The 21927-nt window shown below is 40.5% G+C and overlaps 1 protein-coding gene across 1 annotated transcript; it reads left to right on the plus strand.

Annotated features, from left to right (window-relative positions):
- Window positions 1-20: 20 nt before the first annotated feature.
- Window positions 21-21592, plus strand: Spcs2 (signal peptidase complex subunit 2). The gene is made up of 5 exons (XM_027407763.1): window positions 21-134; window positions 10682-10765; window positions 11427-11587; window positions 14396-14530; window positions 20598-21592. The coding sequence occupies exons 1-5, from the start codon at window positions 21-23 to the stop codon at window positions 20782-20784; spliced, it is 681 nt and encodes a 226-aa protein (XP_027263564.1). The 3' UTR covers window positions 20785-21592.
- The last annotated feature ends 335 nt before the right edge of the window (window positions 21593-21927 follow it).

Here is a 21927-nt window from a genome sequence, read left to right on the forward strand (position 1 = left end):
GAGACACTGAGGGAGACAAGATGGCGGCGACGGCGTCGCAAGGCGGGAGAAGCGGCGGTGGTGGAGGCAGTAGTGGGGCTGGCGGCGGCCCCAGCTGCGGGACAAGCAGCAGCCGCAGTGGTTTGTTGGATAAGGTGAGGATCTGAGTCCTGGGGACGGTCTAGAGCCCTGGGGATGCCCAGGAGGTGATGATCCCACCGTCCCATCCCCGCCCCCGTTTTCTGCGGCTTCTTGAGGAGCGCTCCTCTGTAGTCCACCAACGCACGCTTGTAGTCTGCCCTCTTTACACATTGAAATCCAAGTCTCTTTAGGTTACTTCTTCGCAAGAGTGCTGGTCCCTAACACTGGCCGCCAACGCAGCTTCTTAAAGTTATGGCTGTAGTTCACTGTAATGATCGTGTTTCTGTTGTGCTTTGAGGGCCACTCTTGAAAGTGTCCATTTCACCAACGCGGAAAACTGATCTCCCCAAGAAATTAAACGAGTCTACTCGAAGTCGATGTTCCCCAAACTTTCACTGTCGCCCTCGTGTGTTGCTACAGAGTTCAAAGAGTTCCTTGGCCTTTTACTCACTAAAGTTTTTAGGCGATTTTTTTTTCATGGTACATTAAATAGTGAAATACCCCTATGTTGACTTCACTTGTTAGGCTGGCAGGAAGCCTTAAGATATTTTATCCCTTTTGTGTTCCCTGCCTTTCTCTTTACCCCTGCTTGTCCCCTGCTGTCTGTACCAGCTAGCTGCTTTTCCACTCTGCCTACCCAATTATTAGAAAAATACTACATCCTTATCCATAAGGGCTTAAAGGAAGTGGGGTGAGGTTGGGGGGTCTGCTGTTCCTGGACTGACTTTCTTGCCCTTTGCACAGCATCTTGGAAGAAACAGTTATGTGTAAAACAGTGCTAGTATTATCTGCCTTTAGCTATGTGGTCTAAAATATACCTGTTCTCCCCATGTCTGTTACTCATCTGCAAAATGAAGGATTTAGCCTGGATATATCTTATGGCCCCCTTCCAGTGTTCTTGTTCCAGGCTGATGTGGTTAAGTGTGGAGCCTGGTGCTTTAATATACTAAACCATTTTTCTTCAAACATTTTAATTGAAAACCTTTCTGACTCTTCTGTGCCAAACAGATGACTAGTGCTTAAGAAATGAATACCTGATCATGTTGAGGGCTTCCAACCTAGGATTTGCATATCTTCATACATAGTATTGCAAGTGCTCCACCTCCCCACATCCCAAGTTCTGCTTGGTTTCTTTCTTCCTTTCTTTCTTCCTTTCTTTCTTTCTTTCTTTTTTTTTTTTTTTTTTGAGATAGGGTCTTGCTATGTAGCTAAGCTGGCCTCTGAACCTCCTGCCTCTGTCTTCTGACTACTCTCTCAGTCTTAATACTTCCTAAGAAATAGAAATGTGTTCTGGGACTTGGTTGGCACTCTGTGTTAAAATTCACACTTTCTATTAGGTGTGCATCTCACAGCTTGTGCTGAGCCTTCCCAAGGTGACTCCCCCCCTCCCCCCCCCCCCCCCCTCACCTCTGCCTGGATTATCACCAGCAAAACATACACGTGGACATTCTGCTAAGGCAGAGATTACTAACCACATTGCTCTTTGGTGTCTGTGTCAGGATTCACTGCAGATTTTTGATATCCGAGGATGCTCAGATCGTTCATAAAATGATATGATATTTGTGTATGAGCTACATAGCCTCCAGTATACTTTAAATCACCGTTAGACTATTTGGCATACTTGCTGCAAAGTAAATGCTATGCAGACAGTTGTCAGACTGTGACAAAAATATCTGTGATTCAGGACAATAAAGAGGTTTTTTGGGTTTTGTTTTTGTTTTTCCTTTTTTTTTTTTTTTTTTTAATACTGTCTATACATGGTTGGTTGGGCCTTGCCTGTGCAATATGTATATAGAGAACTGACTGTAGTATCTGGCTTCATTGTGTTAGGATAATTTGGCTTTAAGTATCTCTGCTACTGGAATAAAGTATGAAGACTGTCAAGTTACTTAACCTTAGTACCTTTCCCATTCTTCTTCTGAAATGTTGAGTGAGAGTCTCTGGCAACTATATGACAGGGCTTGGGTGCAGAATCAAGACAACCTATCAACCTCAGCACTCTGAAGTATACTTATAGTGATGAAGGGAAATACCAAGTTCCTGTTATCAGAGTACTCAGACTAGCCAAAGAGGAAGTGGAATATTCAAAATAAGTGTATTTAAGGAAACACATGATGTATTCAAAAGATACTTTTTGCAGAAATTCAAATGAGAGAATGGTTCTTGAGATCTGATCACTACAAGTAAGAACTCGGGGATGAAAAGCTTCATGTCTGAGTAGAGTTGAGAATGAGAAGAACATATCAAGTAAGAAAGTTATTTATTGCATTTGATATATTTTGGGGTGTGTGTGTGTTTGGGCACATGGTGTGGAGGTCAGAGAACAACTTTTGAGAATCAGTTCTCTCCTACTATGTGGGACCCAGGGATCCCTTGAGGCTTGGCCATCTCTCTGGTCCTTAAGCTTTTCTTGAGGAAAGATGTGTAGAATATGATGGTAATTGACATTTCTTAGTAGGCTTACTAGGAGGTTCTCTGAGTAAACTCAGTGACAGTAGAGTTAGACTGAAGAGGTGTCACTTAAGTGGGAGTGGGATGTAAAGGCTTTTGAGACTATATAAAGTGACTTTTCATAGAATTAGACACATAATAAGGCCGTAGACTAGTGTTCAGCATTTCATAGAAGAAGGGTAAGTTTGCTGGGTGGTGGTGGTGCATCCTTTTAATCCCAGCACTCAGGAGGCAGAGGCAGGTCGATCTCTGTGAGTTTGAGACCAACCTGGTTTACAAGAGCTAGTTCCAGGACAGGTTCCAAAGCTACACAGAGAAACCCTGCCTCAAAATAAAATAAAATAAAATAAAATAAAAAATAAATAAAAATTTTAAAAAAGGGTAAGTTCTAGTGTAGCATACCAAAAACCCTTGGATGATTATTCATTATTGAACTTGAATTTCTTTAGCACAATAAATATTTTAGGTATTCTCACTATAGGCTTGTTGTAAAGAATAAATTATACAATACAGGTAAAATTCATTTTTAAAGGCTTGTGTAAAAACTGAATGGTGAGATGATGAAATCCCCAACTGGGGTATCAGAAAGAGGTAAAGCATCCTCACAGAGGAACATTTGGAAGATGATTTGTTTTGTTAAAACAGGGCATCACTGTGTAACCCAGGTTGGTCTTGAGAGTTAGGGTTGTTCTGCCTTAGCCTGCCTAATGGTGAGATTACACTCATGTTCAGCATACCTTTCCCACCCCCAACTTGGAAGAAATGAGAGGCAGAAGTGGGAAAATAGTCAAGAGTGGTTTAAGATCCTTTGTCCTGGAAAGCTGCCTTTCTACTTAAATTGACTTGTTCCCTTTCTAAATTCCAAAAGCACCTAGTGCGCCTTGGGAGGTGACTTAGTTCTACTGGTTTGTATTTTTCCAGTTGCCTGTGAGGGTTTCTCTATAGTGATCATCACAGAGCCAGTGCTCACAGCCCTGAATTTAGCCCAGAAAAATGCCCCCCAGTCTTAGAAAGAGCTGTAGAGGATGCTACTCAAAGTGTATGAGAAACACTGACTGCTGAGGTGGAGAATCTGGGGCGTGTCCTGAGTGGACACAGATTTGTTCTGAGGAAGTGAGAGCGTGGGGTGTGTTCACATGAGGATGGTGCCTTTAATATACCCTCTTCGATTTGATTTCTTTTCTTTTTTCTTTCCTCCCTTTAGGGGAGGGAGGTTTTTATTTCCATACCTGTCATTTCACTTGCCATGAAGAAATGCAATCAAGGTGTATGAATGTGCTTCTCGGTTTCTCTCCACTGCTGGGGGGGGGGGGTTCTGCTCCTCTGAAACGGACTTTAAGAACAAAATGGCACCTGTTTCCTGATTTAAAAATAAGAGTGCATATCTAATCTTCCCTCTTGAAGTGACTGCACTAATTGTTTTTGCCCCACATCTGTCAGTGCTCTTTTTTCTGTATGGCAGCTAGGAAGAATAGCTATTTCCTTTTGGGGCTATTAAAAATTGGCATGCTACTTATTTTTTTCTTTTTTTTGTAAACTGTTATCCAAACCCTTTTAATCTCATAACCTGGAGTCTGTCTCATGGTTGGATTCTCAGCTTAACCTTAGAACACAGCTTCTATATCTTGGTTACTGAGAACATAGCCCTAGAGCCAGCTTCGCTAGCCCTTAGTTTTGAATTATGGCCCTCCCTGGGCCAGTTAACAACCCTCTGTGACTCAGTTTCTACACCTGTGAAGTGGAGCTGATAACAGTTTGTGAGTGCACAAAACCTCTCAGGATTTTGACTTCCTTGGATAAATATTTTTAGTATATGATGTGAAAACTGTCAGTATCAGATTCCCTTAGGTTTTAGTTTAAAACGACAGATTTCTGTACCTCCCAGATTAGAACAAGATTTTGTAGTATTGAGGCCTGAATATTTGTGTTTTCACATACTTTTTGTTACCTGTACATTTGGAAAGTAAGTTTTTTAAATGAATATATAATACATAGATTATACAGTCCAGTGGTTTTTAGATATAATCAGAAGGTCATTAGTAGATAATTTCAGAAATTTTTTATAAGTCCCCCCAAAGCTCCATACCCATTAACAACCATACCCTAGTCCCTCTTCCTAACTGCAGGCCATCAAAGAAAGTCTTTTTCAGTGAGGAGGCCCAAAAAGAGAGTCTCATGCATGAAACAAGACTATGCCACTAAGCTAAGCCCCCAACCATCACAAATCCAGTTTCTGTCTGGGTTTGGACATTTTATATAAATGAAATTATACACATCTTAGGTTGGGACTTTCATTGCTGTGAAGAGACACTATTTCCATGGAAAACTCTTATAAAAGAAAACATTTAATTGGGGTGACTCGCTTACATTTCAGAGGTTCAGTCCATTATCATTATGGTGGGACATGGCACTGTGCAAGCAGACGTGGTGCTGGAGAAGTAACTGAGAGTCCTACATCCTGTAAACAACAGGAAATGAACTGTCATACTGGGCATGGCTTGAGCATATATGAGACCTTAAAGCCCTAACCCTAACCCTAACCCTAACCCTCCTCAGTGACATACTTCCTCCAGTGAGACCACACCTACTTCAACAAGGTCACTCCTCCTAATAGTAGTATCACTCCCTTTGGGGACTATTTTCTTTCAAACTACAACATTGATGACCTATTGCAACTAGTGTCTTTCGTTTAACATGTTTTCAAAATTCACATGTTTTATAGCATGTATCAAACTTCATTTTTATATGACCTAAATATATTCATCAGCACTGATAAACTTTTAAAATTTCTGTGTGTGTGTGTGTGTGTGTGTGTGTGTGTGTGTGTGTGTGTACTGTGGCACATGTGTGGATGTAGGGGACAGACTCGGGTGTCAGTCCTCACCTTCTGTTTCCACCTCCCTCCCCACCACAGGTGCATGGGTATTTAAAACTTCACCGCTGCATCCAGTTTCACAAGATCATGTGGCCTATGGGTTCCAAACCAGTCTTCACCCTCGTGTGACCAGTGCTTTACCCACTGAACCACTTCCTCTGACAGATACTGACACCACATTTTATTTTTCCATTTGTCAGTTAATATTGGAATCGTGCACCTTTTGGCTCTGTGATACCTGCTATAAGTACATTTATCCACTGGGTGGACATTGCCTGGGAGTGGAATCACTAGGATCATATAGTAACTGTTGATATTTTAATTGACTAATTTTTGAAATGTGACCTCTATAGCCCAGGCTGGCCTGGAACTGGTGATTGACTTGCTTCAGCCTGCTGAGTGCTAGGATTACAGGTTCCCTGTTGTTTACCACTTTAGTTGGCAATGTGAACCTGGGAGAATGGGACCTAAAAATGAAGCGCACCAAAGTCTCACACAATAGCCAACTTTAGTCAGAACATAGACAGTTATTACCCCGAATCACCTGAGTATACAACCACAAGGACCACCTTACGTGGCAAAACCATGTTTTTCCATAGAGGCATATAACTAATACAGCTGAAGTAATCAAATCTCACTCCTATCTGCTACACTTGGAAGGAGCATGAAAACATTCTAAAAACAATTCCTTGTTCTGAAGAAACTGAGGTCACAGACTCACGTCTTGTTTTCTTACAAGCACTCAGAAATCTTTTCACACTGGACTGTATTCTGACACCTTGGCGCTGCATTCAACTTTGAGGAATTATCAAAACTATATTGCACATTGGGGATGCCACTTTACATTACCACAAGGAATAAGAAAGACATTTGTAATGCAGTTGCAGCTTCTAAACTGGTTGCCTGTAGTTTTTAAATGCATGATCTGCCACCTCCATAGACATCTCACATCTTTCTGTTTCTTGGGGTTGTTGTTTTGTGTTTGTTTTTTTGAGACAGTCTCACTATGTAGTGCTAGTTGGTCTGGAATTCTAGCCTGTCCTTGAACTCAAAAGAGATGTGTGTCCCCATGCCTTCTGGAGCACTGGGACTGAAGGTATATACCTAACTTTGTTGTTTTTTAGGCAGGGTCTCATGTATTTTAGGCTAGCCTCCAGCTCCTATGTACCCGAGGATGACTTTGAACTGTCATAGCTAGCCTGCACCTCCCAAGTGCTGTGATTACAGGCAGGCACACTGGTTTATGTGCTAGGGATTGAACCTAGGCTTCCTGCATGCCAGGCAAACCCTCTACCAGCTGAACTATAGCCCCAGTCTCCCCATTTTACCCCTTAATCCCAGAAGTTTCACTGTGAGCCATTTTCAGCCTTAGAGCTCAGATGTATTGGCATTAGTTGTGGGATGTTTAAGCCATAGATTCCCCCATGAACTGAAGCTGTGCCCACAGAACTTCAATAGTATAGGCTTCCTGAGTCATGGGGCCAGGCTCCTATATAGTTTGGGACCACAGAGAAGGCAGTGGGGGGAAAATTTTTAATCAGCTTCCCTGGAATTGCCACTAATATGCATGTTCATAATTTAATTGACACATGGTAATTTCTAACCTCCAACTAACTCATAAATACAACCACTAATAAGCACTCATACACCAGTAATTTCCATTATAGTATTTTTTTGGCCCTCAAAAAAAGATTGAAATTGAAGGTTCAGTGTGCTGCTAAGTACTGTAATCTTATCTCAGTGATACCATGGGTTTTCGAATTGCATCTAAATTAAGTAACTCATTCTCAAGGTACACATCATTTTCTTCCCAAATTAACAGTTTCCCCTTTATTTTTGCACTTGTTACTCTTGCTAAATGTGTATAGATGGAAATTGATGGTAGACAGATACTTAAGTGGTCAGCTCAGCTTCTGAGTATCAGTTTCTGTCATTTCCTTATTATAGGTTAGAAAAATCTGGAGTCAGGGGTGAAATATAACTGTAGAGCTTAAACACCTCAAACCCAGCATACACAAAGGAATATTACCCTTTTTCCTCCCGTGTTTCTTCTCTTGGGGAGTGACATGATGGTTCCGAGAAGTCATCTAAACCCTAATTCTGATAAGTGGTTACCTGTCTACTCTGCGGTGTTACTTTTGACTAGCTGGTTATTAAGTCTGTCCAGTCCCACTCCACAGGTGGACTGTTCATTGTGCTTTGTTGGGTATTAGGTTCTGCACTTTAAAAAGGCCCCATCTAATTTATATATTAATAATAGTACTATAGAATTATAGATTATACATGTTTCTGGTGTTACCTTCAAGATCATCTGCAGATTTGCCTGAGACAATTTTCAGAACGGAGCCAAGAAAACCCCTTAAAACACCTAATGTTAGTTGATATTCACACACTTAAAATCTCACCCATTTCCTGCTCCAAATCAAGTTTTTTACCTTTAGCCTTGTAAGCATTCCTTCTAGGTTATGGTTCCTTAGTCGCGCGCCTTGTTTCTACTACTAACTATCCTGCTTTCTGAACTGGAACAGACAAAAAGAAGGGAGAGAAAATTTTTGTTTTTTTTCTAAATCAGAGTGGGGTCCTTCCACTGATACATTGATGATGTCACCCCCGGGTTCATTTTACCATAGTGAGGTGAGGAATCCTTTGAGTCAGGCTAAGGAACTCTGTGAAGCAGTCCACTGCAGTCTTCATATCACCACATAACATCTGCCTTCACTGTTACTAAAGTAAGTAAGAGAATGGGAAGAAAGTGAACCTGCTACGTGTTATATTCAGGACCGTGTGTTTGCTTACCCTAATGACCAAGAATGTTTTCCTTTGTTGACCCATCCCAACCCCTTACTGCCAGAAGATGCTTGGGGAACAGAGGCTTTAATTCCAAATCAGTTAATTCAGAGAATGACTTCCTATATTGTTGATACATTCTTCAATATGGAGATGTTTTAAAAACTTCCCTAAGCACTTGAGAAGTGGGATTACCAATGCCATGCCTGCAGTGAGATGTCTTTGTAGAATTTTCTGCAGTGGAGAATCCTAAGTGAAATGAATCTTGAGTATTCATGAAAATAGTAACCTTTTTCTGTGAACTTGTTAGCTAGGTATTTCTGACCTCCAAAGTGCAAGCAAGGATAAGTATGCCTTGTTCCTCTGTTGATAAAAAAGTGATTTCTAGTAACTACCATGACTCACTCATGAATATGAATAACTTGCATGGTTATAATATAAACTCAGAGTCATGATCGGATCCAATTAAACTATTAAATATTATCAAGTCAGTACTATGACTATTGAAATGATGTCAGGAGGATCAGGAAAAAAGAAACATATGTGTCATGAGAGTTCCTCAAGACTGCTTGTCCAGCTGGGCGATGGTGGCGCATGCGTTTAATCCCAGCACTCGGGCGGCAGAGGCAGGCGGATCTATGTGAGTTCGAGACCAGCCTGGTCTACAAGAGCTAGTTCCAGGACGGCCTCCAAAGCCACAGAGAAACCCTGTCTCGAAAAATCAAATTAAAAAAAAAAAAAAAAAAAAGGACTGCTTGTCCAGATGTTTCTGTTCTATAGCAGAGAGGGCTAAGGTTTTTCATGCATACAAAGTAGAATGATGCATCCTTCTCTTCAGAAACCAAATTAGGACCTTTCTCATGATTTGTGTAATTCACTGGAAAAGTTCCTGTTCCTCCCTACTGATGATTCTCCACCAGGCAGTGGAGTTAGAACCGGGGCTTATTCAGCATGTTAATGCTGTTTCTGCACTTTACCCCTGGAAACTACTACGAGATTGTAGAGCCGAGTTTCATTTCTGGACTGTGCTATATTCAGTGATGTGTGTCTGAGGTGGGGGTCTATGAGAGTAAGTTCTTTTCTTTTTTGGAAAGAAAAAATTTTAAATGACTTCATTATTTTACAGATAATCCAAATCTTGTTGTAGGCTTAACTCTACAAATTCTTTGGGGTTATTAAAATGGAATGTACTTGACTGAATGCATATGAGCTATCTGTTTGGATTTTTTAAAACGCTGTTATTCTTAGTTCAATGTGTAATTTTAAAAATTAGGTATGTTTGATTAGTAGACTGACAGTTTGTGAGAATCAATATTACAAAATACTAATTTAATGAGTAATTAAAAAGTTTGTTTTTATAAGACACTGATGGGAAAAGATTTTATTTATAAGGGATTTAAGTATATCTAATTTAGGGTCTGTAGAGATGGCTGTGGTTTAAGAGTTTGTGCTGTTTTTGCAGAGAATCAAAGTTCTGTTCCAGCACCATGTCAAGTGACTCACAACCACCTGTAACTCTAGCTCCAGGGGACCTGAGGGGGCACACACACACACACACAGACACACAGACACACAGACACACACACACACATACACACACACACACACACACACACAGAGAGAGAGAGAGAGAGAGAGAGAGAGAGAGAGAGAGAGAGAGAGAGAGAGAGAGACTAATTTTACACATACACACGTAACATTCAGTTTACATTTTCCTCTTTTCAGATTTCAGGTTTTCTTATTTGTATATTAGTATGTAGAATCACAGCTTTGTAAAAAAAAGTTGACAAGATAGAAATGTCCTTTGTCTTTCAGTAAAAGAATCCATCCTCAAGCCAAATGAATTTGAATTAAATTCCGTTAGTGAGCCAACCCAGACCCTGGATATATGCTAGGCAAACACTGTCTCTGAGCTACATTCTGTCCCTGATTTCCTCTCCAAGTTACTGTTGGTCAAAGTATTTTATCACAGTAACAGGAAGCAAACTAGGACACTGAGTTTATAATTGAAAATTTGATTTTTTTCAACAGACTATACTGTATTTGCCGTCTTAAAGATACAGAATGGTAATAAAGTATTCAAGTTATTTGCAGACAGCAGTGTTTTAAGGACCTCCCCTCTCTGTTAGTGTCTGTAAATTCCTATATCTGCATTTGCTGACTTTTGTGCTTACAGACTGTTAGGGTGAACAAAAGCAGCTTTTTTCTGCACTCATCTGTGGTAAAATGTGGTATGTGCGTTGACATAGCATATGCACACATTCTGGTCCTAGGCTGTGGACTGGGTTTTCTGCTTGGAAACTTGCACTCTCCTTATGAGAACCCACCTGTTATAGTGCCCATGACAATACACGAATGGAAGGATGTTCACATACTAGAGAGCTGATGAAAGAAGCTCGTTCTACTTTATAAGGTTTTTGATGCACAATTTTTCTGTTTGTTTTGCAGTGGAAGATTGATGATAAGCCTGTAAAAATTGATAAGTGGGATGGATCAGCTGTGAAAAACTCTTTGGATGATTCCGCCAAAAAGGTACATTTTTCGAGGGTAGACAGGAATGTGTTTTTAGCCCGTGGACATGTCTTCTCCCAGATCTCAAAGTTAGAAACTGAACCAGAAAAGGGCTTCTAAAATTATCACAGAATGAATAGGAAGTATGTTTTAACATGAATGTTGGAGTGTCAAGAAAACTGGTAACTCATTGTTTTGAGATTAATTAGCTTAGAGCACAGAAGCTTGGGAAGAAGGTAGAATGTTAATCTATAGAGTTCCCTTTGCAAAAAAAAGGGGAAATGTTAGTGTGTCCTATGAGAAAAGTTGAGAATTTAAAAACTATGTGGTAATGCTGGGCACACTTGGGAGACAGAGGCAGGTGGATCTTTGTGAGTTTGAGGCCAACCTGGTCCGCTGAGCTAGTTCCAGGATAGCCAGGACAACACAAAGAAACTTATTTGGGGGGGGGGGGACGGGAAGACACACACACACACACACACAAACAAACAAACAAAAATCCCACCTTTTCTCTGGGATCCTTTAAAGGGGGATTTGGGCCTCTTTGGTTAGAGTGGTAAGATACTAGTTGAAGAGAACATTTGTTTATTCCTGCACTTTATAGCATGACTAAGTGGGGATCCATAAAAGCAAGCCACAGCAAGGATGCATCGATGTTAACTTTCATCCTACTTCTCACTAGGTACTTCTGGAAAAATACAAGTATGTGGAAAACTTTGGTCTAATTGACGGTCGCCTCACCATCTGTACCATCTCCTGCTTCTTTGCTATAGTGGCTTTGATTTGGGATTACATGCACCCCTTTCCAGAGTCCAAGCCAGTTTTGGCTTTGTGTGTCATATCATATCCTTTTTTTTTTAATGCTCAGATTTGCTTTTTAATAACAATTAAAAAATATCTGCTGTTAAATCATCTTTGCTTTCCATAAAAGCTTTGGTTTTAGGTTTTGCTGATGTTAGAATTAACATTAAAAGTTGTATCTGTAAATTCATGCTTTATCATTGATATTCTGTATTTAATAAGGTTATTTTAACTTAAATATACTTAAGGAGAACTAAAGCAAAAGTGCATGATGTTAGTGAGACCCAGCTCTTTTAACTTGTGGATTTTTCCCATTAGACTGGGTTGCTTTAAGCCATTTATTCCAGACTATTAGTAGAAAAGCTTTGGATTTTAGAAGTTTGAATTTGTTTCCTATTTTTCTTTGAAGCTGAAGAGCTGGGAGCATGAGGTATGGATTTGGCCTATGTTTCAGTGAGATTGAGGACTCCTTCTGGTGCTACACAATATTGGTTTAAAATGCAAGTTGTTTGTGACCTTGTGCTAAGAGGGAAAATGTAAGCAATACCCATTCAGAATTGCCAGAATGAGTGGGACACTGGGTGTGGTAGCATACACTTGTAATTCCCGCTCCCAGGGTGAAGCAGGGTGGTCATGAGCTTCACACCAGCTAGGGCAAAGCCTTGTATCATTGAAAAGTTGGAAACAAGAGGGCTGGGGAGGTGGCCCACTTGTTAAAATATTTGCTATACAAGCACAAAGACCTGAGCTTGGAACCCCATTACCCACTTAAAAACTGGACACAGCAGCATAGACTTGTAATCCCAGTGCTGAGGAGATGGGGACTGGGATCCCAGGGCCATCTGGCCAGCCAGTCCATTTGAATCATGAGCTCCAGGTTGGTTCAATGAGAGACCCTGCCTCAAAAAACTAGGTGGAGAGTGACACCTAGTGTTGACCCCTGCTTCCAAACACACATCCATGTCTCTGTGTACCTATACATACATGTGCACACATAGGCATATACCACACGTACAAGTGAAAAAGAAAAAAATCAGATGGGAGATTTTTATAGTATATTTGTTACATAATATAGAGAGTTCCCAAATTCAAAGAGTTCAGCTTAAGATTTCTCTATAATGGCCTTGAAAAATATCCAAACAACATTGTAGTTTTCATTTTCAATATAATACTCAATAATTGCATCAGATATTCTCCATGTTACTGCACAGTAGACCAATTGACAGGCTGATGTAAATGTTCTGAGTGCACCCAAGGTAATCTAGGCTAATTAATCTATAGTGCTTTCAAGTGTGGTCTTTTGCATGCATATTTAATTCATAGTTACAAAATGCCTTTGTAAGTTGAAAATTTTGCCTCTCCTTATGATAAACATAGATTTTTTCTATAATTAGTTATAAATTTATTTGTATTCATAGAATGATCTCTCTGTGGCCCTCCATTCCCATCTCCTGTCTCTTAGTTTTTCTGTATATAACTTTAAAATATATATAATGGATTTTTCTTTTTTTTTTTTTTCCTTTGGTCCATTGAGATGCCACTTCAGGTGAAGGCATTTGCTGTCAAGATAGATGATGTGAGTTCAGTCTCTGGAACCCAGAGTGAGAGAACTGGTGCCTGAAAGTTGTCCTCTCATTTCCACACCTGTGCCTTGGCATACTTTTATGCATAGACATTTCCCCAAATAAATAAGTGTAAAATTTTAAAAATTATATATCCACATTAGTATGTAGAACTCTAGCACTAACTAAAAAATATCTCTTACAGACTACCTTCACAAAGCTAGAGATAGTGATAGTGCAGTAGTTAAGAGAACTTGCTAAACCTGCAGTAGACTGGAGTTTGATTCCCAGAACCCATGTCAGGTGGCTCACAACTATCTGAAACTCCAGTCTAGGGGACCTGACACACTCTTCTGGCTTCCACAGGTACTCACACTCATTTGCACATACCTTACATGGACACACACATATATGCATAATTTTAAAAATAAAGTTAATCCACTTCAGAGGCCATTAACAAACCACCTTAATAATGCACCCGATTAAATAGTATTATACAAATAGATGGTTCCTGGACTTGGCAATAAGTAACCTTTGACTCTTCAGTAATCAGATAAATTATCCTAGTTAATTTTCACTGTGGAAGCAATCTAAATGAATATACTGAAAGTTCTAGAGACCGTTCTCAAGACAATGACAGCAACTTTATTACACAGTCTCCAAAAGGACAACTTTGACGATATATTTGTTTAAAGCAAAGCACAATCCTAAGTTCATGTTTTATATATGGTGCTAGTGACTACCACTGTCAATAACTACTGTGTGGTACATGGTTATATATAGAAACCCCATGACAAATCTATTTCTGTTTAAGACAGGGTTTCTCTATATAACAGTCCTGGAACTCACTCTGTAGACCAGAGTGGCCTCGAATTCTCTAAGATCAGCCTGCCTCTGCCTCCCAAGTGCTGGAATTAAAGGTGTGCACCACCTCCTGGCCCTCTGATACATTTTTAGATAGAGAAATAAGCACAAGTGATAATGAAGTCTTGAGAAGCTAGGTAACAGCACATTCTTAGACCTCTTGTCTTTCAGTGTAAAAGTTGAGAAAGTCTGTCTTGTACCTTTTGTCTCCTTTTTGAGGTGTCTAGAGAACTAACCAGAGAAAGCCTTGTTTCTTCTAGGTACGTTAGTACAAGGGTTAAAGGAAATATTTAAATTTTCGGTGCTTTATTAGTAAGATAAAACTTAAGACTATCAAGAAAATTTTTGTGGCTCTTGTGTGTCATTTGTTGTTACTTTTGTTGTGTTTGCATATTTTTATATTTTCCCCTTAACATTATTGAACCTATTTTGTGATGATGGGGATTTTGACCATTTACACCTCATATAAGGAGAAGAGCATCTTTCTTGTGGCCCACAGAAAAGATCCTACAGGAATGGATCCTGATGATATTTGGCAACTGTCCTCCAGTCTCAAAAGGTAATGGACATCCTTGGTTCTTAGAGATTCTTAATGCCTGGCATTGGGTTTGCCCTGGGGTGTTGTCATCATTCTCAGTGTCCTGGTCTGTATTTGTTCTATGCTGATCATAGTGCTTGTTGTGTAAAATGGGGAGATGAATGAGCTAGTAGGCTTTTCCTACCACTGCAGTTCTGAGATTTCTTTATCATAGAAGATACCCTCAGGACATATTTTGGAGGAAAACAGGAATGATTGTCTTTTTCCTTGTGGCCAGTTAACAGGTTAGAGGTTGGGTTGGAGGAATGGCGCAGAGGTTAAGAGTGCTTACTGCTCAAAAAAAAAAAAAGAGTGCTTACTGCTCTTATAGAGGTCCTGGGTTCAGTTCTAGCACCCACACAGTGGTTCGCAACCAGCTGTCACTTGAGTTCTAGGAGATCCAATGTCCTCTTCTGTTTCTTTTTTGGTTTGTCTGTCTCCTACATGCCTGTTGTACACATAAACTCACACAGGTGTACACATATACACATAAAATAAATAAATCTTTTTTAAAAGATCAAAGATGCGCGGTTAGTTATTTCCATTTAGCACTGTCTCTTTTGGCTTCATTCGAATGTGTTCAAGAATCCCTGGAGTGGTACCACTCTCCACAGTCCTGTCTTCCTGTCCTTTGGTGGCACACACAGGTGTTCATTAGTGTCCAGAACTGGGACCATGTTCTAGTCAATTTGTTTCTAATTCATGGCTTTTGGCAAATTATGTAAAGTGAAATTTAGTGAGGTAAAAAAATAACTCCATAGAGTTGTTAGGAAGATGGAATATTAGTTATAATAAATCCACATTCAGCATTTATTGTATTAGGTATTCATTACTTTTCTGTTACTTTGATAAAACACCACGACCAAGGCAACTTACAGAAGGAAGGGTTTATTTCCATCACCATCACAGCAGGGAGGCTTGGCAACAGGAATGCATGGTGGCTGGAGAAATAAGCTCACAGCTCATAGCTCATGTCTTGAGTTGCAAGCACAACGCAGAGAGAGCCAACTAGAAGTGGTGCAAGTCTTTAAACCCTCAGAGCCCATCCCAGCCACATACTTTTTATCCAAAAAGACCACACCTAGACCTCTCCAAATAGTGCCACCAACTGGGGACCAAGTGTTCAAATATATGCGCCTATGGGGCATTCTCATTCAAATCACTGCAGGTATTATGCTAAATGCATTACCTCATTTAAACCTTCGAAAATATATTTACAGATAAGAACATGGGCCTAAAGGTTAAATTGATTGAGCTCAGAGTGGTAGGGTACGAATTCCATCTAGCTCAAGTTGCATACAAATTTCAGTTTTTAGTCATTAACTAAAAATACATGACACACTTTCTGTCATGTCCAGGCCATCACATTGTAATTACTCACACTGAAGGTAAGTAACATCAGCCCCAGCCCTTTTCTGGCAGTTTGTGGAATAGCCTTTGAAGAAGAGGAACAGACTTTCATTCTGATGTCGCAACTGAGTTCTGCTTTCTCCTGGCAGGGCCTCTACCTGTTTTTTGGCCTCAACAGTTAGAGAAGCCTTTACTTCTCACTAGGCTGCTAAATCAGAGTTGCATAATTCTAGAATCCAACAACACTGATTTCATTATTTTCATCCAACTTGTTTTATTGTGTGGTGGTGGTGGTGGAGAGAGAGAGAGAGAGAGAGAGAGAGAGAGAGAGAGAGAGAGAGAGAGAGAGAGAGAGTGATTTGCTTAACAGCTTTATTGAGAGAAAATTCACCTGCCATCCCATTCACCCATGTAAAGTTTAATTCAATGACCCCTAGTGTATTTATAGTTGTACCTATTACAGTCATAAAAACATTTTCTCCACCTCAAAATAAAACTCTGTACCTTCAGTGATTATCTCCTATTTTCCCCATTTCTTGCAACCCAAGTAATCACCCTTCTGCTCTCCTGTATAAATTTCTCTTTTATGGACATTTCAAGTGAATGGGAGGATGATGGTTTCTTTCACTTAGCATAATGTTTTCCTTTTTTCCTACTTTCGAACTTTTAAAATTTTGTCTGGTTTTTGAGAATTTCATACAGGTATATATTTTGATCATATCCACTCATTATATGCTCCCCTACTTCTTCCAGACACCTCTGCATGTCCATTTCTCAACTTCATATTGTCTTCATAAATCCACTGAATCTAACTAGTGCTGCCTGCTGGTAGGGTTACCCACTGGAGCATGGACAAACTATGAGGCCACATGCCTGAAAACAACAGACTGTCTCCCCTAGCAGCCATCACCATCTATTACTCTCAGCTAGTAGTGGGACCTCATAAGCTCTTGATCTATGCTGGAATCTTGACTGGCTTGATTTTGTACAGATCTTGACTGGGCAGCCACAGCTACTGTGAGTCCATGAGTACAATGGCCCTGCCATGTCCAGAAGACACTGTTGCACAGCATAGCATATCTTCAGAGTTCATCTCTGTTGTAGCATATATCAGCACTTCAGTCTTTTTTGTGGTTGAATGATAGTCATTGCACAGATATACTATATTTTGTTAACCTGTTTCAGCGAAGAGGAATTCCTGGATCATGTGGTTACTTTGATGAATTGACAGTGCATCATTTTAAATCCCACTAGAAGTGTATAAAAGTACTGACTTTCCACATTCCTTGCTAGCTTCTGTCAGCTGCCATATTGTTGGCAGCAGAAGACACCGCATGCTTCTTGCTGCTACCCTCTCACTTCACAGTGGTTTAGTAGTGTAACAGTGCCTGATTCTGCTGTCCTCTACAGCTGCCAGGTCGTGTGCTCTGACATGGCAGCGCAAGTTTCACAGATGGTCAGTTGCCATATTCAGACTTTGCACAGGCTTTAACTCAGGTATAAAAAGCCTTCTGTGAGTTGCTCTTCTGCAGTTAGTATAAACTTGTCCAGCAGGTGGAGTTTTCTTCATCTGCCCCCAGTGGCATCTCCATCCTTCTTCATACCCCTCTCAGAATCTAGCAGCATTGTGGGATTTGCCATTTGCCAACTTCTCTAGTGGCCCAGTGACTCTCTCTCTTTCTGACTTTCTGGCTTGATTAGTTTTCTGTCTCCAAGGTAAATTGTTTGCCCTCTCTCTGAAGAGACTTTCTTGCTAATGTTAATCTAAATTAGGTATTCCAAGAACATTTTTGCTTGCTAGTGTTGTCCATGGTCAATAAATCTGCTTGTCTGTTGGGAAACTGTAAACCCTGCAATACCACTCCCCACAGTGTAAAATTCCTTTACAATTCATAGTTCTCAAGCACAGGCAGGGATTGTGTCATTTATCTCTGTGTCCTCAAGCCTCACCTAAGGTCTGAGATAGTATAAGTGTGTCAGAAATCTTTTTGTATTGGAGTTAAAGAGATGGCTTGCTGGTTAAAAGACCAGCTGCTTTCCGGAGAACCTGGGTTTTAATCCTCAGCATCCACATGGTGGCTCACAAGCCAGCTCCAGGGATTCCAGTTGCCTTCATTTGGCCTCCATGAACAACAGACACACAAGTAATACGCAGGCATACATGCAGACAGAACACTCATACATAAGTAATAAAAATAAATGAAAAAAAATGTTGCCTGAATGACTGCAATGAACCTAAACTTAGCTGTAGCTCTGACCTCTTCATTTGCCACCAGGTTATTGTCAGCCATCTACAAAATCCCCCATAGCTTCTCCATCTGAACATTTCCTGTTTTTCCTCCTGTAGTGAAACCTATCTGTGACTGGGAGACACATATCCTCTGTATACTGAAAAAGTAGTGGCTGATGTTTGTCTTTTAGTTCTTGTTACCCTGATAGTGCCGTGGAGCTTGATACCCCCTTCTCTATTCACTGCTTCTTGCTCATCCTCAGTCTCCTCCCAGCATACCCACTCTGAATTGTACTTCACATTTTGCCACTTCTGTGCTTCATTGCAGAACTCTTTTGCTGATGATAACTCAGCTCATGGCATACTCTAAATATATGTCCTTTTGAGTCTGAGTGGTTTATATGTTTGGGTAGATGATAATTGCAGAATAATGCTCTGTTTTATTCACTGTCTTTCACTGATCTTTGTTTTTAAATGTGTGTTCAGCATATATTTCCATGTCTATTATCATTATTACTTGACTAATTTCTGCTCTGAGCATCCCACTCTCCGATCATTGGTTGCTTTTTCCCTGGTTGTTGTTCTGTCCCTGTTCATGGAGCTGACAACCTCTTTTTTTTGCCTTTCTTCTCCTCCTTCACTTAGAAGTTTGGGTGTCTATCCCCAAACCTCCTGGGCATTGCCTCTTGTCTTTGCTGAGAAGGCAGAGGTGGTCAGAGGCTTCTATCCCTCCATCTTTATGCTCCTTTCTGTTCCTTCCTTCTCCTTGATGTTTTCCTTGTTACTGAATCATTCCTTTGGACATAGAAGAAGCGGGTTGTAATTTCTCCTAGCCTTAAAAAAATAGCCCTCCCTCCCCATACTTTTTTCCCAGTTGTCTGTCACTACTTCCTCCCCTGTTATCACTTGGAACAGATCTTACCTTTCGTCCCTCAGCCTGTTAACAGCATCTGGCCAGTTGGTTACAGTTTCCTGCTGGTTCTTTTTTTTTAAATGAGTTTCTGGGGTACCATGCTCTTCTAAGTTTCTAAGTACATCGATGCCTTTTCCTTCATCTCCTATCTTTTCTTTTTTTCCTTTCTCTACATTAGAAGTGAAATTAGGACTTATTCCTAGAACTACTTTACACTTAAGAAATCTTTATGTAACTTTTCAAGACTTTAAATGTTGTCTATCTATATAAAAATATTTAAATTACATTTTTATCCTAGACCTTTTATCTGAACTGTAGCTATGTCCTGCTTTCTGTTTGATACTGGATCATAATGGGCATCTCAAAGTTAGCATGTCTAAAAGTTAACCCCCTTCCCGGTTATCCAGCCCACTCTTCCCAGTTTTCCCTCTGGTTAAGTGACAGTTTCATTCCTAACAAGTCCAGATCATTTGAACTCCCGAGCTCCACTAGTATGCCAGCTCTATCCGATGAATCTGATGGGACGTTTGCCAGCTCCACAGTAACCAACTTCTCACATATGATGGACCCCTGAAGCTTCTCTCCCTGCTTGTAGTCATTGCCTGCAGAGCAGGTAAAGCAAGCAATCTTGTACAAACATAAATCACATCAGCTTAGTCCTCTGTTCAGGAAAAAGGCTAAATTCTTAGAGACACCTTAGCATTCTGTATGTGTGTGTTTTGTGTGTTACATATACATGTGCAAACGCACTCCTGTTTCCTGCAACCAATACTCTTTCACTTTGTTCGTCTTGTTCCTTTTCTGCTCTTCAGACATCCTAGACATGTCCTCAGGGCCTTCATACTTTCTAGTCCCTCCACATGGAATACTCTTCTTGGATAGCATATTCTCATCTTCATTAGGGTTCAGTAATTTATACCAGGGAAGGTATGTCAGAATATCTAGGGAGGCATCAGAATTAGTACCTTAATTAGGCACAATTAGTATAATAATTAGGCAATTTGAATGCCTGGGAGTGGGGTCTGTCTTTCTCTCTCTGTGGGTGAGGTTGGGAGGTAGCCCCTGTATCGGCAGTGCCAAGCTTATCCCCACCTTTCAAAAACACTTGGTGAGGTATGTTACTGCTTGAGTCCCTGTTTATTTTGAAATTGATTTTTAAAGTTAGTGTATAATGGCCGGGCGTTGGTGGCGCACGCCTTTAATCCCAGCACTCGGGAGGCAGAGGCCCTCGGATCTCTGTGAGTTCGAGGCCAGCCTGGTCTCCAGATGAGTGCCAAGATAGGCTCCAAAACTATACAGAGAAACACTGTATTGAAAAACCAAAAAAAAAAAAAAAAGCGTATAAAGTGGTTCATTTTACTGGGGCATTTTCATATGTATGCTTTTACTGGCCCTCCTCCCTCACCTCTCTGCTACCCTCCTGCTGGACCCCTTCCTTCCCCTTAAATAGCCCTCTTTTGTGTTAACTATTCCATTATTGTCTTCTCTAACCCAAGATCGCTTCAGTTTTCAAGTCTATTTGGTTTTTGATTTGTTCTTTTTGTCCTGATGCTTAGGTTTGATGATAAATACACCCTGAAGTTGACCTTCATCAGTGGAAGGACAAAGCAGCAGCGGGAAGCCGAGTTCACTAAGTCCATTGCTAAGTTCTTTGATCACAGCGGGACACTAGTCATGGATGCATATGAACCTGAAATCTCCAGGCTCCATGACAGTCTCGCCACAGAAAGAAAAATAAAATAGCCAATTCCAAAATCTCTCTTTCTGCTGGATCGGACGAATTACTGGTGGGTAGAGAAGAAACAGAAAGCTTAAACTTGGTCAAGTATGAAATGTTTTAAAAAGCCCCTATTTAGTCTATTCTGGTTAAATAGAATTTCCTATCAAGATATGCAAAGTTGTATCTTTGATGGCTAGCTGTAGCCTCCATGGTCTGCTGAGTAGGGTTTTTGTTGATGTTGTTTTCCTTAAGAAGCATTTTTGTAAAAGCCAAGCATACTTTTTCCTTTGTACTTAAAAGTACTTTATTTAGTAAAGCTTTGTGCCATGCAGTGTTTGAACGCTTAGTTCTTAGGAACTGCTAACCTTGCTGGGCATGGTGTTCACTTACAATGCCAGCCCGTAGAAGGCTGAGGAAGGGGGGTTGAGTTTGAGGCCATTCTGGACTGTAGAGCCAGGCCTTGTCTTGGGGCCTGGGTATTGTTAACTTGTTGCTAACTTTGTGTTAATCCCTGCTTCAGCAGCTATTTCCTTCAATCCAGGATACAATTTCTATGTATGACAGCTTTCCTTTACACGCCATTTTTGTGGGTGTGTATATAGATTTGACTTGGGGAGACTTATTTTAAAAAAAATACAAAATAGCCTTTTAATTTGTTAAAATAGACCTGCCTATTACATTTTGTGCTCTTAACCAATTAAAGAAGCCAGTGACATTTTTAGTTTTATATTCTCTGTTTTCCACTAGTATGTTCCTGTTGATTTGTTTGTGCCCTTTATTAACTGCCATTTTTCTAAAATTTTTTTCAATAAATGAAAGAAGATGTGAAAATGTGGAGTCCTCGTCTTGAAAGAAGAGCAGCACAGCAAATGCTTTCCTCCTTGGGGCGGTGTCCCTTCTGAGGCCCTCGAGAACCTGGAGCCAGGCACTCTGAGCTCCAGTGATAGCAGCCACACTCAGCGCTGGCTTTGTGCTCTGGGCACTTCATACACATTGGTTCAGTGGTGCTCGCAGCAGTCCTGATAGGCAGGCACTGTTATCCTCACTTTACACATGAGGATGCTAAGACACAGAAGTTAGCAATTGCTACACAGATGGTTCTAGAATGGGAACTTAAATCTTAAGAATCTGGCTCCAGAGGTCATGTTCCTTCAGAGGCAAAACAA

This window comes from Cricetulus griseus, chromosome 3, assembly GCF_003668045.3.
Source record: "Cricetulus griseus strain 17A/GY chromosome 3, alternate assembly CriGri-PICRH-1.0, whole genome shotgun sequence".
Lineage (NCBI taxonomy): Eukaryota > Metazoa > Chordata > Mammalia > Rodentia > Cricetidae > Cricetulus > Cricetulus griseus.

Coding starts and splice junctions, on each gene's coding strand:
- Spcs2 (XM_027407763.1), top strand. CDS start 21: ATGGCGGCGACGGCGTCGCAAGGCGGGAGAAGCGGCGGTGGTGGAGGC. Junction 135..10,681: donor GCAGTGGTTTGTTGGATAAG/GTGAGGATCTGA, acceptor TTTGTTTTGCAG/TGGAAGATTGATGATAAGCC. Junction 10,766..11,426: donor TGGATGATTCCGCCAAAAAG/GTACATTTTTCG, acceptor ACTTCTCACTAG/GTACTTCTGGAAAAATACAA.